General features: G+C 42.3%; 1 protein-coding gene across 2 annotated transcripts in view; it reads left to right on the top strand.

The window, feature by feature from the left end:
- Positions 1–13,463, top strand: part of LOC120998137 (pleckstrin homology domain interacting protein) — a 186,244-nt gene extending 172,781 nt beyond the window's left edge. For both annotated transcript variants that reach the window (XM_040428675.1, XM_040428677.1), the window contains exons 39-40: positions 4,477–4,638; positions 11,078–13,463. In XM_040428675.1, coding sequence (XP_040284609.1) covers positions 4,477–4,638; positions 11,078–11,850 — 935 coding nt within the window. In that variant the 3' untranslated portion in view covers positions 11,851–13,463. The remainder of the gene's footprint in view (positions 1–4,476; positions 4,639–11,077) is intronic.
- The last annotated feature ends 675 nt before the right edge of the window (positions 13,464–14,138 follow it).

Raw genomic sequence — 14,138 nt, 5'->3', positions numbered from 1 at the left:
CTCTTCTGGCCAGCCACTGTTGGCCAGCAACTGATTATTCTGAGGATTCTATCTCGGTACAGGTGCCTCCAAGTTATACCAGTTAACCTCTTCCTGCCTCTCTGCCCACTTGATGTTGGGCATCCAAGTTTTATAAAAATAAATAGAAATATGCGCGTTCCAACGGGCCCCCCTCAACCTCATCACCGCAAGACCACCCTATCTGTGTGGTACCAGGCTGGGCCCGTGTCCTATACGGACAAAGGAGGACATCTCATAGTTCCCAATCCGCCCTCCAGGGTCATTGGATGATAAGCCTCCTCCTGCGCAGATCCAGGGAGGACAGGTGAAGTATTCCCAATCCACTCTCTGGGTAGTGTGGTTGATAGTTCTCCAGCGCACTCCAGTACAGGACCTCTGGATTCCCAATCCGTCCTCCGGGGCCGTTTGGTTGATAATTCGCCACCAGCGCGATCCGGTGTAGAACCTCTGAAAATTCCCATTCCACCCTCTGGGGTCGTCTGGTTGATAAAATCCAGCGCAGACCCTCCGAAAGTTCCCATTCTATCCTCCGGGGTCGTCTGGTTGATAATCCTCCACCTGCACGATCCAATGGTGGACCTCTTGATTTTCCCAATCACCCTCCGGGGTCATTTGGTTGAATAAGCACCGCCTGCGCACTCCAATGGTGGATCTCCGGACTTCCCAATCTCCCTCCGGGGTCGTTTGGTTGATAAAGCACCGCCTGCGCAATCCGGTGAGTGAACCTCTAGAAGTTTCCATTCCATTCCTGCGACTGCCATGGACAAGATTCTGAGCGTTAAGACTGCACACAACGGGCCAGAGCAGGATATATTCCTCCTCGGTCACCTCCACACCCCCACCCTTCCTCCCTAGGGTCACGCTCAGACGCACCCTCCTCTCCCTGGAGAGGTTCGGTCCGAAGGGGGGATCAGTGGTTCGGGGGGGTGCCGTGATTCCGGTGCGATCTTCCAAGATGGCGTTCGAAGTAGACAGCAGTACTTGTCGTATGCATTACCCCCTTCCTTAGGCGAAGTATTTGCACTACTACTGGATGCAGTACTCCCTTGGATATCACCTCCCTCCATTGGGGTCTAACCGCACTAGAACTGTTTCAGTGCCGGCAGTAGGCGTTCCCCTTTTGTTAAGTGGCGGAACTGCATTCCCACTGGGGACAGTACTTACTGTATGCATTAGCCTCTTCCATTGGTGGCGCTATGGCATTATCCCTGGTTCAGTGTTTACTGTATGTCTTACCCTCTTACGTAGGTGGGGTGTTGATACGGGACTCTCCATATGCCTTTCCCTTTCCGTAAGAGGCGTACTCTCTCTACTTGGATTCGGTTCCTGCTGGATGCATTACTGCATTGCCACCCTTCATGGTGGAGTACTTGCATTACCCCCTTTCATTGGTGGAATAATTGCAACATTGCCCCTTCCACAAGTGATCCACTACCGTGGGGAATGAGTACACATCTTGGATGTTGCACTTCAACTACGCCACGGCTATAGATGCTTTAGCTTCTTCTACAAGTGGAGCGTAGCGAGTATCGATACACGCTGGTGTCCTGTACTCTTCTTCTAATGGTATTTCGGTGCCGCCAGTGGTTACTGGGGCTGTTTCCACGTTGTGTCCTTTTCCTTCAGGGCTGGTTTGGGGCATGAATATGACAACCTCTCTCTTCAGGGGGTTGCCCAGCGTCACTTGCGTCCCCTATATCCATGGTCCTCCACTGTTCTAATATGTGTCTTCAACAATATGTAGTGCGTACACCATGGCATGTACTATTGTGATTACGTTCCAGCAAGTCGATTGTTGCACTGACTCTATATTCCCTATCCACCATTTCTGATGTGGGAAGTGGTTGTGCTGGCACTCTGGTTTAGCATTGTAGCGTGTTCTCCTCTGCTGATATCGTTCGCAGTCGCTGCAGTGGGGCAATCCCTCCGGTGGTGGTTCTACCCTGACGCTGGCTTGGCGGTTGTTCTTGTCCAATGCCCTTCCCAGGTGGAGTGTTTTAAGGTTAGCTCTCTTTCCCTGGGGCAGTATGGTGCCATGGCCTCTACCGGATTCCTCTAGTCTGCCCCTCATTTTGTGCCGACGGGGCACGCTGCAGCTCCTACGGTATGGGGGTCCTGGAGTAGCCATTACATACTCTGGCTCCTCCTGCACGTCTCCTTCATCAGGTGGGAAATTCTTCTAACGCTAAATTCGGTGGCGTACGCTGCAAAGCCTCCTCCTTAGGCGGAGTATGGCACCGCCACGATCATCCGGTGGCTACTTCTGTGTGGTGCCAGTCTGAGATGGGGAATGGGCTTCGCCCTGCCACTTTTTCCTTCAGTTTTTTTCTCTTCCTTCTCTGGCTCAGGGTTCACGGCCACTCCGCAAACCTTGGTAGCTCCTATGTTACTACTTCCCCTCATCTATGTTGATGCAGGGTTTTGTTCTGTGTTTGTTTTTTTTCTTCCAAGTCCTGTTCTGGACCGACTGTTGGGCTGCCTGTGATGTTTTTTCCAACTCCTACCCGTTGGTCCTAGGTGTACTACCTGTATCTACAACTACCTCTCTCAAGACTTGACTAGTGACTGCCATGTCAGTCCGATGTAGTCATGCCTTTTCACTTCACGTTCTGTGGCTAGGCTACGAGACTCACCACGCCAAGCTGAGCAGGGGTGCTGTCACGACTGTTGATGGAGTTTCTAGTCGAAATTTTTGTCGAGCAGTGTTGCTCCTCCATCAATACACGGTCGTTGACGGAACTCCACCGCCGGTGATTCTCATATCGTCTCTACTTTTAACTATCCAATGTGTTGTTTCCTTGGCTTGCGGTTGGACATGTCTCATTCAGGCGCTCCTTTCTCGGTAGTTTATCAGCCAGCTTCTCAGTCTCCCCACAAGCCTCTTCGGCTCTGGGGACATTGGTGGACCACTTAACGTTTCCATGGAGCGCTTCCCTTTAGCAGGGGTGGATTCTGCGGTCCTGGGTTTTTTGGTTGGCCATTAGTTCTTTGCTGGGGCAGTTTCGGCGCTGTGTATCCTTTCCAGCGTCCTCTGACTCACCCGGGGCCCATAATACCTTCCTTCAGGGAATGGCACATACGGTTTCTCCATACCGTCCTCCTTTACTGTCTTGGGATCTGACCTTAGTCCTTTCAGCGCTCCGGAATTCTCCCCTTAAGCCCTTGCGTGAGATGTCACTCGGACTCCTGTCCTGGAAGGTGTTTTTTTCTTGTGGCTATCACATCCATCAGATGGGTGTCCGGGTTGGGGCGCTCTCTTGCAGAGAACCTCCTGGTTCTAACAGGGATAAGCGGTTCCCCAGCCCGTTCCTTTCTTTCTCCGACGGTGGTCTCTGATTTCCATTTCAATGAAGAAACTGTCCTTCCATCACTGTGTCCCTCCCCTTCACCCCCTTGGGAAAGGGAGTTAGGTCATTTTGACGTTGTCAGGGCTCTGACGATTTATTGCCAGCCTCCAGTTCCTTCCGGTGTACGGACTCTCCTTTTTTGTCATCCCGGAGGGTCCTCGCAAGGCATTGGCGACCTCCAGGGTGGCAATTGCACGTCTGCATTTCCTTAAGCATACTGCACCCTTCGGCGTCACGGCTCACTCCACTAGAGCGGTGGGCGCTCTTGGGCTCGGAGGATTCAAAGTTCGGCCGCGCAGTTGTGCAGGGCGGCTACTGTCCTCCTTACGCACATTCCAAAATTTTGCCAGATGCATACTTATGTATCGGCGGGCGCCGCCTTTGGACCCCTTTGGTCTTGCAGGCGGCAGTTCTTAGTTACCTGCAGGGGCGCTCGCTCCATGGGTCTGTGGTTTTCTCTCCCTATGGACTGCTTTCGGACGTCCCACGGTCTCTGTGTCCCCCAATGAATATGGGCGAGAAAACAAGATTTTTTTTGTAAAACTTACCAGTAAAATCTCTTCATTGGGGGACACAGCACCCATCCAGTATTGTTGTTCGGCCACAGTTGTGGCTGTTGCTGGTTAGAATCTGGTTCGGTTCTTGGCATTGTTGCTGTTACACATTTTTTCGTTGGTTTTTCTTGCCTCTCCTACTGCTTCTCACAAACTGAAGCTCTCTCTCCAGGCTGGAGGGGGTATAGCTGCCAGGGGAGGAGCTAAACGCTTTTACTAGGGTCAACGCCTCCTAGAGGACACAGCTATACCCACGGTCTCTGTGTCCCCCAATCAAGAGCGAGAAAGAGATTTTAATGGTAAGTTTTACCAAAATCTCGTTTTTGTGTAACGGCTACTTCCCCATTTTTGGTAGGATCACTGGAGTTATTGAAAATGGTCTAGCATATATTTTGTGTAGATAGCCTAATGCTGTCTATTTAATGTGCACACCCAGAGGAAAGATTTGGTTGTTACCTTATAACTTTTGTATGCATTTTCTGCATTTTTGTCTCAAATCTCTTAAGTTGTTCTCCTTGGATTGTGTATTAATTGTGTGATATGTCCACTGATAGTATCGGAACCTTCTGCAAAACATCCCAGAGGTCAGACTGCTGCCACCAACGCCAGCCAGCCATCCAGCAGCCAAGTGGGAAAGAATGCTGTACTTAAAGACACTTCAGAGAAAGAGAAACCTTTGAAGCGCAAGATGAAAGGGCTGTCCAGTCCAATCAAAGGTTGGATATTTTTTTGGGGGGATCAAATATTTTATTTTTTTTTAAAAACATACAAAAAAAGAATTACCGACAAACCCATTCCCCCCACCCCTTCCCAATATTGCACAGTATACACCATAACATGAATGCATCCAACTCACATTCTAGCTCATGAGATATCTACACCAAAACCAACCCAGATATCCCATATTTTAAGTATTAGAAAATACTATCCAAAATAGGATGTCCCTATATCCCCATTAGAGAACAGGAAGGAAGCCCTGGAGTCTGCAGCCAAGGTCCCCATATCTTATTAAATACATTAATCTTACCCCTCTTTAAATAGACCGCAAATTGTTTTAAACGTATAAAAAAATTAATAAACACCCAATCCCCCCCCCCCCCACCCCTTCCCAAGGACTACATATTCATTTTGCACAGTATACACCATAATATGTATGCATTCAATTCACATTATCAGTCATAGAGCACGAGCATGAGATAGCTACACCAAAAGCATCCATTAGAGAACAGGAAGAAAGTCCTTATTGAAGACATTAATCTTACCCCTCTTTAAATAGACCTGCCGCTCCAGCCTAATAATAGTGTTCATTCTGGGAGGAGATGGCTGTATCCATCTCTTGGCAATCAATTCCCTGGCTTGGTATAATAAGCGTTGAACTCCAGGGATTAAATCCAGTGTGAAGACTGTCCGGAATTCCGAATATAGAAAGTCTGGGGCTTGCCGAAGAGGAAGATGGCATACCCATTTTATTAACTCCAGAACCTCCTCCCAGAATCCTTGTAACTCAACGCAATCTCACATCATATGCAATAATTGAGCACAGTGGTGATCTGGACATACAATTGCAAGAAAAAGTATGTGAACCCTTTGGAATGATATGGATTTCTGCACAAATTGGTCATAAAATATGATCTGATCTTCATCTAAGTCACAACAATAGACAATCACAGTCTGTTTAAACTAATAACACACAAAGAATTAAATGTTACCATGTTTTTATTGAACACCCCATGTAAACATTCAGTGCAGGTGGAAAAAGTATGTGAACCCTTGGATTTAATAACTGGTTGAACCTCCTTTGGCAGCAATAACTTCAACCAAACGTTTCCTGTAGTTGCAGATCAGACGTGCACAACGGTCAGGAGTAATTCTTGACCATTCCTCTTTACAGAACTGTTTCAGTTCAGAAATATTCTTGGATGTCTGATGTGAATCGCTTTCTTGAGGTCATGCCACAGCATCTTAATCGGGTTGAGGTCAGGACTCAGATGGCCCTAAGTTCTCCTGTCAAATGTCTTGATAAACTTGGAAATTCATTTTTCCTTTGATGGCAATCCGTCCAGGCCCTGACGCAGCAAAGCAGCCCCAAACCATGATGCCCCCACCACCATATTTCACAGTTGGGATGAGGTTTTGATGTTGGTGTGCTGTGCCTCCTTTTCTCCACACATAGTGTTGCGTGTTTCTTCCAAACAACTCAACTTTGGTTTTATCTGTCCACAGAATATTTTGCCAGTACTGCTGTGGAACATCCAGGTGCTCTTGTGCAAACTGTAAACGTGCAGAAATGTTTTTTTTGGACAGCAGTGGCTTCCTGTCTGGTATCCTCCCATGAAATCCATTCTTGTTTAGTGTTTTACGTATCGTAGATTCGCTAACAGGGATGTTAGCATATGCCAGAGACTTTTGTAAGTCTTTAGCTGACACTCTAGGATTCTTCTTCACCTGATTGAGCAGTCTGTGCTGTGCTCTTGCAGTCATCTTTACAGGACGGCCACTCCTAGGGAGAGTAGCAGCAGTGCTGAACTTTCTCCATTTATAGACAATTTCTTACCGTGGACTGATGAACAGCAAGGCTTTTGGAGATACTTTTATAACCCTTTCCAGCTTTATGCAAGTCAACAATTCTTAATCGTAGGTCTTCTGAGAGCTCTTTTGTGCGAGGCATCATTCACATCAGTCAAGGCTTCTTGTGAAAAGCAAACCCAAAACTGGTGTGTGTTTTTTTTATTTTATTTATTTTTATAGGGCAGGGCAGCTATAGCCAAAACTTCTCATCTCATTAATTGGACTCCAGTTGGCTGACACCTCACTCCAATTGGCTCTTGGAGATGTCATTAGTCTAGGGGTTGACATACTTTTTCCACCTGCACTGTGAATGTTTACATGGTGTGTTCAATAAAAACATGGTAACATTTAATTCTTTGTGTGTTATTAGTTTAAGCAGACTGTGATTGTCTGTCTATTGTTGTGACTTAAATGAAGATCAGAACACATTGTATGACCAATTTGTGCAGAAATCCATATAATTCCAAAGGGTTCACATACTTTTTCTTGCAACTGTATACTAATTTTGTGTAGAAAAACTGGGGTTCTATAGACCCTGTGGATAAGGTAAATCTGTGACAACCTATGGGAGTCAGAGAGGCAATCTGAAAATTAGCGCCAACATATCAGACCACAGAAATGTGTGTGTATATATACAGTGCCTTGCAAAACTATTCACCCCCCTTTTGACTTTTTTCATATTTTGGTGCCTCACAACCTGGAATTAACATGGATTGTTTGAGGATTTGCATCATTTAATTTACAGAACATGCCCACAACTTTGAAGGTTTTTTTTTTTTGTGAAGCAAACAACAAATAGGACAAAATAACAGAAAAAGTCAATGTGCATAACTATTCACCCCCTTTTGCGGCAATCACAGCTGCAAATTGCGTTGGATAAGTGTCTATGACAGGGATGGCCAACCTGAGGCTCTCCAGATGTTGCAAAACTACAACTCCCAGCATGCCTGGACTGCCAACAGCTATCAGCCTACAGCAAGGCATGGTGGGAATTGTAGTTTTACAACAGCTGGAGAGCCACAGGTTGGCCATGCCTGGTCTATGAGCTTGCCACATCTTACCACTGGGATTTTTGCCCATTCCTCCTTGCAAAACTGCTCCAGCTCCTTCAAGTTGGATGGTTTGCACTTTTGAACAGCAATCTTTAAGTCTGACCACAGATTTTCTATTGGATTGAGATCTGGGCTTTGACTAGGCCATTCCAATACATTTACATGTTTCCCCTTAAACCACTCAAGTGTTGCTTTAGCAGTGTGTTTTGGGTCATTGTCCTGCTGGAAGGTGAACCTCCACCCTAGCCTCAAATCACGCACAGAGTGGTACAGGTTTTGCTCAAGAATATCTCTGGATTTAGCGCCATCCAGCTTTCCCTCAACTGTGACCAGTTTCCCAGTCCCGGCTGCTGAAAAACATCCCCACAGCATTATGCTACCACCACCATGTTTCACTGTGGGGATGGTGTTCTTTGGGTGATGTAATGTGTTGGGTTTGTGCCAGACATAGTGTTTTCTTTGATGGCCGAAAAGTTAAATTTTAGTCTCATCAGACCAGAGCACCTTCCTCCATACATTTTGGGAGTCTCCCACATTCCTTTTGGCAAACTCACAATGTGCCTTTTTGTTTTTAGCTGAAAGTAATGGCTTTCTTGTGGCCACTCTGCCATAAAGCCCAACTCTATGGAACGTACGGCTTATTGTCATCCTATGTACAGATACTCCAGTCTCTGCTGTAGAACTCTGCAGCTCCTCCAGGGTTACCTTAGGTCTTTATGCTGCGTCTCTGATTAATGCCCTCCTTGCCCGGTCCGTGAGTTTTGGTGGGCGGCCATCTCTTGGCAGGTTTGCTTTTGTGCCATGTTCTTTCCATTTGGTCATGATAGATTTGATGGTGCTCCTGGGGATCATCAAAGATTTGGATATTTTTTTTTTAGAACCTAACCCTAACTTCTCAACAACATTGTCCCTTACTTGTTTGGAGAGTTCCTTGGTCTTCATGGCAGTGTTTGGTTAGTGATGCCTCTTGCTTAGGTGTTGCAGCCTCTGGGGCCTTTCAAAAAAGGTGTGTGTGTATGTAATGACAGATCATGTGACACTTAGATTGCACACATGTGGACATAATTTCACTAATTATGTGACTTCTGAAGGTAATTGGTTGCACCAGAGCTTTTTATGGGCTTTCTAACAAAGGGGGTGAATACATACTGTCGGGGGGTAATAATTCAATTAAGAATTATTAATTATGGTCATAAAAATAATTAACCATAAAAAAAAAAAATTATTTATAAAATTTGTCATAAATTCTTAAAATCATGACCTGGTGAATTGTAGACAACCTAATTGATACAATTCACATCTGAGTCCGACTATTTCCTCAGATAAATAAGTTCTTTTTGACGTGAGATGACGTTAATGATAAAATGTAGTCCTGCATTATACAATTATACACAGGTATTATAAAAATATGCAGATTTATTGGTTACAAGGTTATAAACATAAGTAAATAAACACAATGATACATGCAAATGAAAATATATAGCGTTAATATAAAGCATTACAAGCTTAACAATACATGTGAGTGGAAATAACTTGTCACATTATAGCCAAGCTATTATTAGGTTAGGATATCAAAATATGAACATAAGTTATATACATTACTTCTGTTCAGAGAAAACCTCATGATATCAATATGGGCATGTCTAATCCTAGACATCAATATAGAATGCTAAATACATTCCACCCCCCTCTAACCAACTACACATCACATGACTTCAAGATGGGCAAATCCATTCAAGGATATAACTTAGAAGAGACAACTGTATCCTTCCGCCCCATCCTGGACTATTTTTACATATATAACTTTGGTAAGACTATTAAGACAAATAACAGGGATCTAGGATCTTAAATGGAAGGATTTGAAATAAATCTTTCCTGTGGGAATCCATCACTTAGCTTGGCGAAGAATGTTCTATCAATATATATATATATATATATTATATGCAATTATTTAATGCTTTGCTAGATTGAGTCTAGATTCTTCTGCAGGTAGAATGAAGCCTCACAATATCCTAAGACTATATCTCAATTTATTTAATCATTTATTTATTCGCCAATCTAGATGGTATAATTTCACCCACACTATCAAATTAGTCTTAATAAAATGAAATATCATTTTCTGTGTCCCTTACCAAGTCCTAGTAGGAATCTCACTTCTGCTCCTAGGAAAGCTGGGTGGTCCATCATAGCGCATCTCACCATGGCTTTCATCTTGATAGACCCCTCTAGAGAGCTCCACTTCTCTCTCTTCCTCCCTTAATCTCCAGCTCTCCCTTTTTTTCTCTTGCTAGCTTCCCATGCTACTCCGCACACGAGTAATTATTCCCCCCCTTATCTAAGAATCATCCCCTTTAGATTAGGGATTCCCAATCAGGTAGGGTGGGTGTATTCACATGCTAATAACATCATGACGTTATCTCAACTCCTAATATGGTATAGAATAAATAATGAAATAATATAATGTTGTCCATCTGCCTCCAGATGGCACTGCGGTATTGTAGATGAACATAACTTTTAAGCATTAAAATTAAATATCTAATAATGTGTTCTCAGGACCTAGTTGACCTTTCTTACCATAAATCATTGAGGAAGGTCTTTTCCTGACACTTTTAATTACCTATATCCTGAACTTGTTGGAGTTGACTGTCTTCTCCTATCTTTTTGAAATATAGGTTGAGCGGCTTTGATGCTTGGCATCGGAACTTGTACATTTAATTTATCTACCTCCATGAATAACTATTGTTTTGAAATCCAATTAACATAAACTTACTTGTTTCTGTACCTTCTACAATACCTTCTAAATGGTAAATACATAGTATAACATATATATAAATCGATACATTGTTACACATAGATAACACATTATATGAATTATTGATTAACATATGTTGTAAACTAAATATACCATGCAGAGATATATATATAATATAATTATGAATATATAAATTGAACCTCATACAGCAGGTGTGCCTGAAGGAATATGAGTTCCTTATCAAGTAACCTTGTTCCCTCCAGACAGATATGTCTTAGGGAGTTGACTTACTTCTTACAGATGGTCTCATATCTTTAGCAATAACTTTTAATACAATGTCCATTTATGTTCATTATTATTATTATTTTTTATATAAACTGAACTTGCCATGAACTCATCTTGGCTTCCTCAGCCATATAATATAACTTTGGTTCAGGCTGATCTTATTCTTAAAGACAATGAGATGAGCATTCATTTTGATCATAATGTCATTAGATAATATTGTATACGTATGAAAATGCACAACAATACGCACATGCCAATTTTCAGTTTTCTATTTCTGAACAATAGTTTTATTTATATATATTTTTCTCATTTCACTTCACCAACTTAATTCAGATTAACAAAACATTGAACCTAGGGCTGTAATGTAACAAAATACGAAAAAAGTCAAGAGGGTGAATACTTTTGCAAGGCACTGTGTATATATGTGTGTGTGTGTGTGTTGGTTTTTCTGTAAATTGGTTCCATCATGTAATTTCAATGTTATTTTTCTTACCACAGAAAAGAAAGATATTTTGCCACAATCGGGAGTTCAGGTTAATGGACACAGCAGCCTTCCGAACAAGCCAGCAGTGAAAGGGCGTCCTGGTCGTAAACCAAAGGTAGTTGTAAATAACGCAACCAGTAACAGTGACTCCAACAATGCAGTTCAAGTAGTACCCAAAAAAAGGGGCCGAAAACCAAAATACCCCAGGAATGATGATCAGTCACAAGTTGTACCCGTAAACCCGAATAGGCCTGTTGTATCACCAGATAAAACTATTAAAAAGCAACCTACTTCTTCCACTTACAACTCTCATGATGTGGCAGTAACTGTTAAGAGTGAAAATGAGGTACCAAAAAAAAAGAGAGGTCGAAAGCCAAAAGTAAAACCTGAGCTATTGGAGGCAACTGTTCCTCTTCCTTCTCTTCCTTCTCCTCCTCCTCCTCCTCCTCCTCCTCCTCCTCCTCTTCTTCCTCCTGCACCAACACAGACCAAGCCAGAGCAAGCCCCAAAACAAGAGACAACTAAAATACAAACAAGAAGTAAATGTAAAAAGCCTGAAGAGCCCACGGATGAAACGCCAGACACTTCAGAAGGACTGAATCATTCTGAACTCCAGATGAGAACTAGGAATCAGGGAAGAAGAACAGCCTTTTACAATGAAGAAGACTCTGAGGAAGAGCAAAGACAACTGCTGTTTGAAGACACTTCTTTGACTTTTGGAACCTCAAGCAGAGGAAGGGTACGAAAATTAACAGAGAAAGCAAAGGCAAATTTAATAGGCTGGTAAATGTACTTTAGTGCAGCTTTACTGAAGTATATTGGCTTTTTTGCTGCTATAAAAAAAACTGAAAACTCTTCCAAGGGAAGGGGACATTTTCATAGGTGTTTCTTTTCTTATTTTAAATTTTTTTCTATTTATTGCCTCTGGATAAACTGTAAGCATTTCAGTATATGTAGTTCCGAGCCTCAGATCAGGCAGAACAAATCCCATCATAAATATATATATATATATACCAACTTGTAAATGCATTTTTGGATTCTGCACAAATGAAAGAAAAAAAAAAGAGCCTGCCAATACATATTGGATGTATGAGAGAATATTATTCTAGGCAAAATATAATGAATACAAAATAAGTGTTACCTTACACATGGGTAAACATTCTCCATTGTACCTTCAGGCCTTCTTTTGTGCATTATCCTGTACATGGGCAGTAAAAACATATATCTATATACTTATACCCGTATATATTGATATACTTTATATATCCACATTGGAAGATATTTCATTTGTGTCTAATTTTTCAGACCTCTATCTAGTACCAATCAGTAAATCAGATTAGTGTGCCAAAGACTGAGACTGAATGCAGTTAAAGCCTACAACTTCTGATTGTCAGAAATGCGCACAATCTCTGTATATAACAGACGTACAAAATAACTTGTATAATCCATTGAAGATGGTGTAAACTGTGCTCACTTCTGTTTTGGTACTTTTGTTAATAAGATGCAGGGCAAGGTGTCAGAGGATGTAATATCTTGAAAGTTAATTGGGGACAGTCTATATAAATGTGTGTAGATATATATATATTTTATATATTTTGGTGTTTTCCACCCGCTGGTAATGTCCAGCTAATGTGACTTTTAGAAGTACTGGTTTATTGGTATCCTCATGTTGCTTACTATTTTTTGTTTAACATGAAACCCAAATTGCAGTTTTATTGTACTGGCTATTCCTGTATGGGCAGGAGAAAGGAAGGAAGATCAAACCTTTAACAGACGAATAGGGGAGACTTTTTGCTCTAGCTTGGCAACCTATTGTGAGGATCAGTATCGTGAGCATTTTAGGGGTTCAGATTGGACTGCTTTGTCGGTAAATGGCCATATTTGTTTGAATGTTTTTCTCACCTGCAAAAATGTGTACATAATAAAACGTGTACATATGTGTATACAGGTACGTGTAATACAGCATTTTACACGTGACACATTTCTAATCCAAGTATCAGACTTTTACATGATTTTTTTTAGACACAAGTAGGATTAAAAACTAATTTTAAAAGGTCACTTTGTAGTTTGATTCTAAAGACTGGGTAGTTTGATTTTATAAAGTCAAGGCACACTGTTTTATTTTTGGTAATGCTTTTCCCTGCGTTCATACCACACTGACAAGTTCATAGGGTTTCAGCAAAATCTAATTTAATTTTGTGTGCCTTGTATTCCCCCCCCCTCTAAACAATGTATATTAAAAGGACTTCTATATTTTAACTAAATGTATTAAACTGTATGCTGTTGTCAAATAAGGAACACTCATTGTATGATTACATTGCAGCTTTAAACTGTTTATTGGAAATGATAGTTTGTTCTGTATGAAAGAGACAGACTGTTTAGTAAATGTTTTACAACTTTTCTGTCCTTTTTATTTTCTGTAAATCTATGCAAATATTCTATTCCACGTAAGCAACCTTCAATAAGATGAAAATACAGCACTCCCCAATTAAAATATCCTCTTTATTGACCGGAATGAGGAGGCAATACTGAGGCGACGGCCGCGTCACAATGACTGTGCTTCTACAGGCTGTCGCTTCAGTATTGCCTCCTCATTCCGGTGTATTTTATGGATTATTGACGTATCAATAAAGAGTGTATTTTAATTGGTGGGTGCTGCATTTTCATCTTTTTGAAGGCCGGATTCATTTACACCTGCATGATGGTCACCACCATATTTATTCATAACGTGGCCCCGACAAAGTCTCACAGAGCCCAGGAATTGCAGTTCACTGGTACAGGATAAGGTAGTGCAGAGAATATTTGCAAAATTAAATACCGAGGAACCCAATAGGACCATTCTAAGGAACAGTCTAAGAAAGGCGCAAGTAACGAATCGCACATTGTGGAATCAAAATACCTACCGCCCAAGTAAGAGACCCAGCATCCATATGGGAAGGAAGAAGAAAAGAAAAGTGCTACATCAGTAGGCAGCTTGTGCTAGTTCCAGGTGTGTCCGGGTTCCTTAAAGGGGTTGTTAACATCTATACACAGGATAAGTGTCTAATGGGGCCCTGACAGCTAGGATCCCTATTG

Source organism: Bufo bufo, chromosome 4 (genome assembly GCF_905171765.1).
Source record: "Bufo bufo chromosome 4, aBufBuf1.1, whole genome shotgun sequence".
Taxonomy (NCBI): domain Eukaryota; kingdom Metazoa; phylum Chordata; class Amphibia; order Anura; family Bufonidae; genus Bufo; species Bufo bufo.
This window is presented reverse-complemented; position numbering and strand designations above follow the sequence as displayed.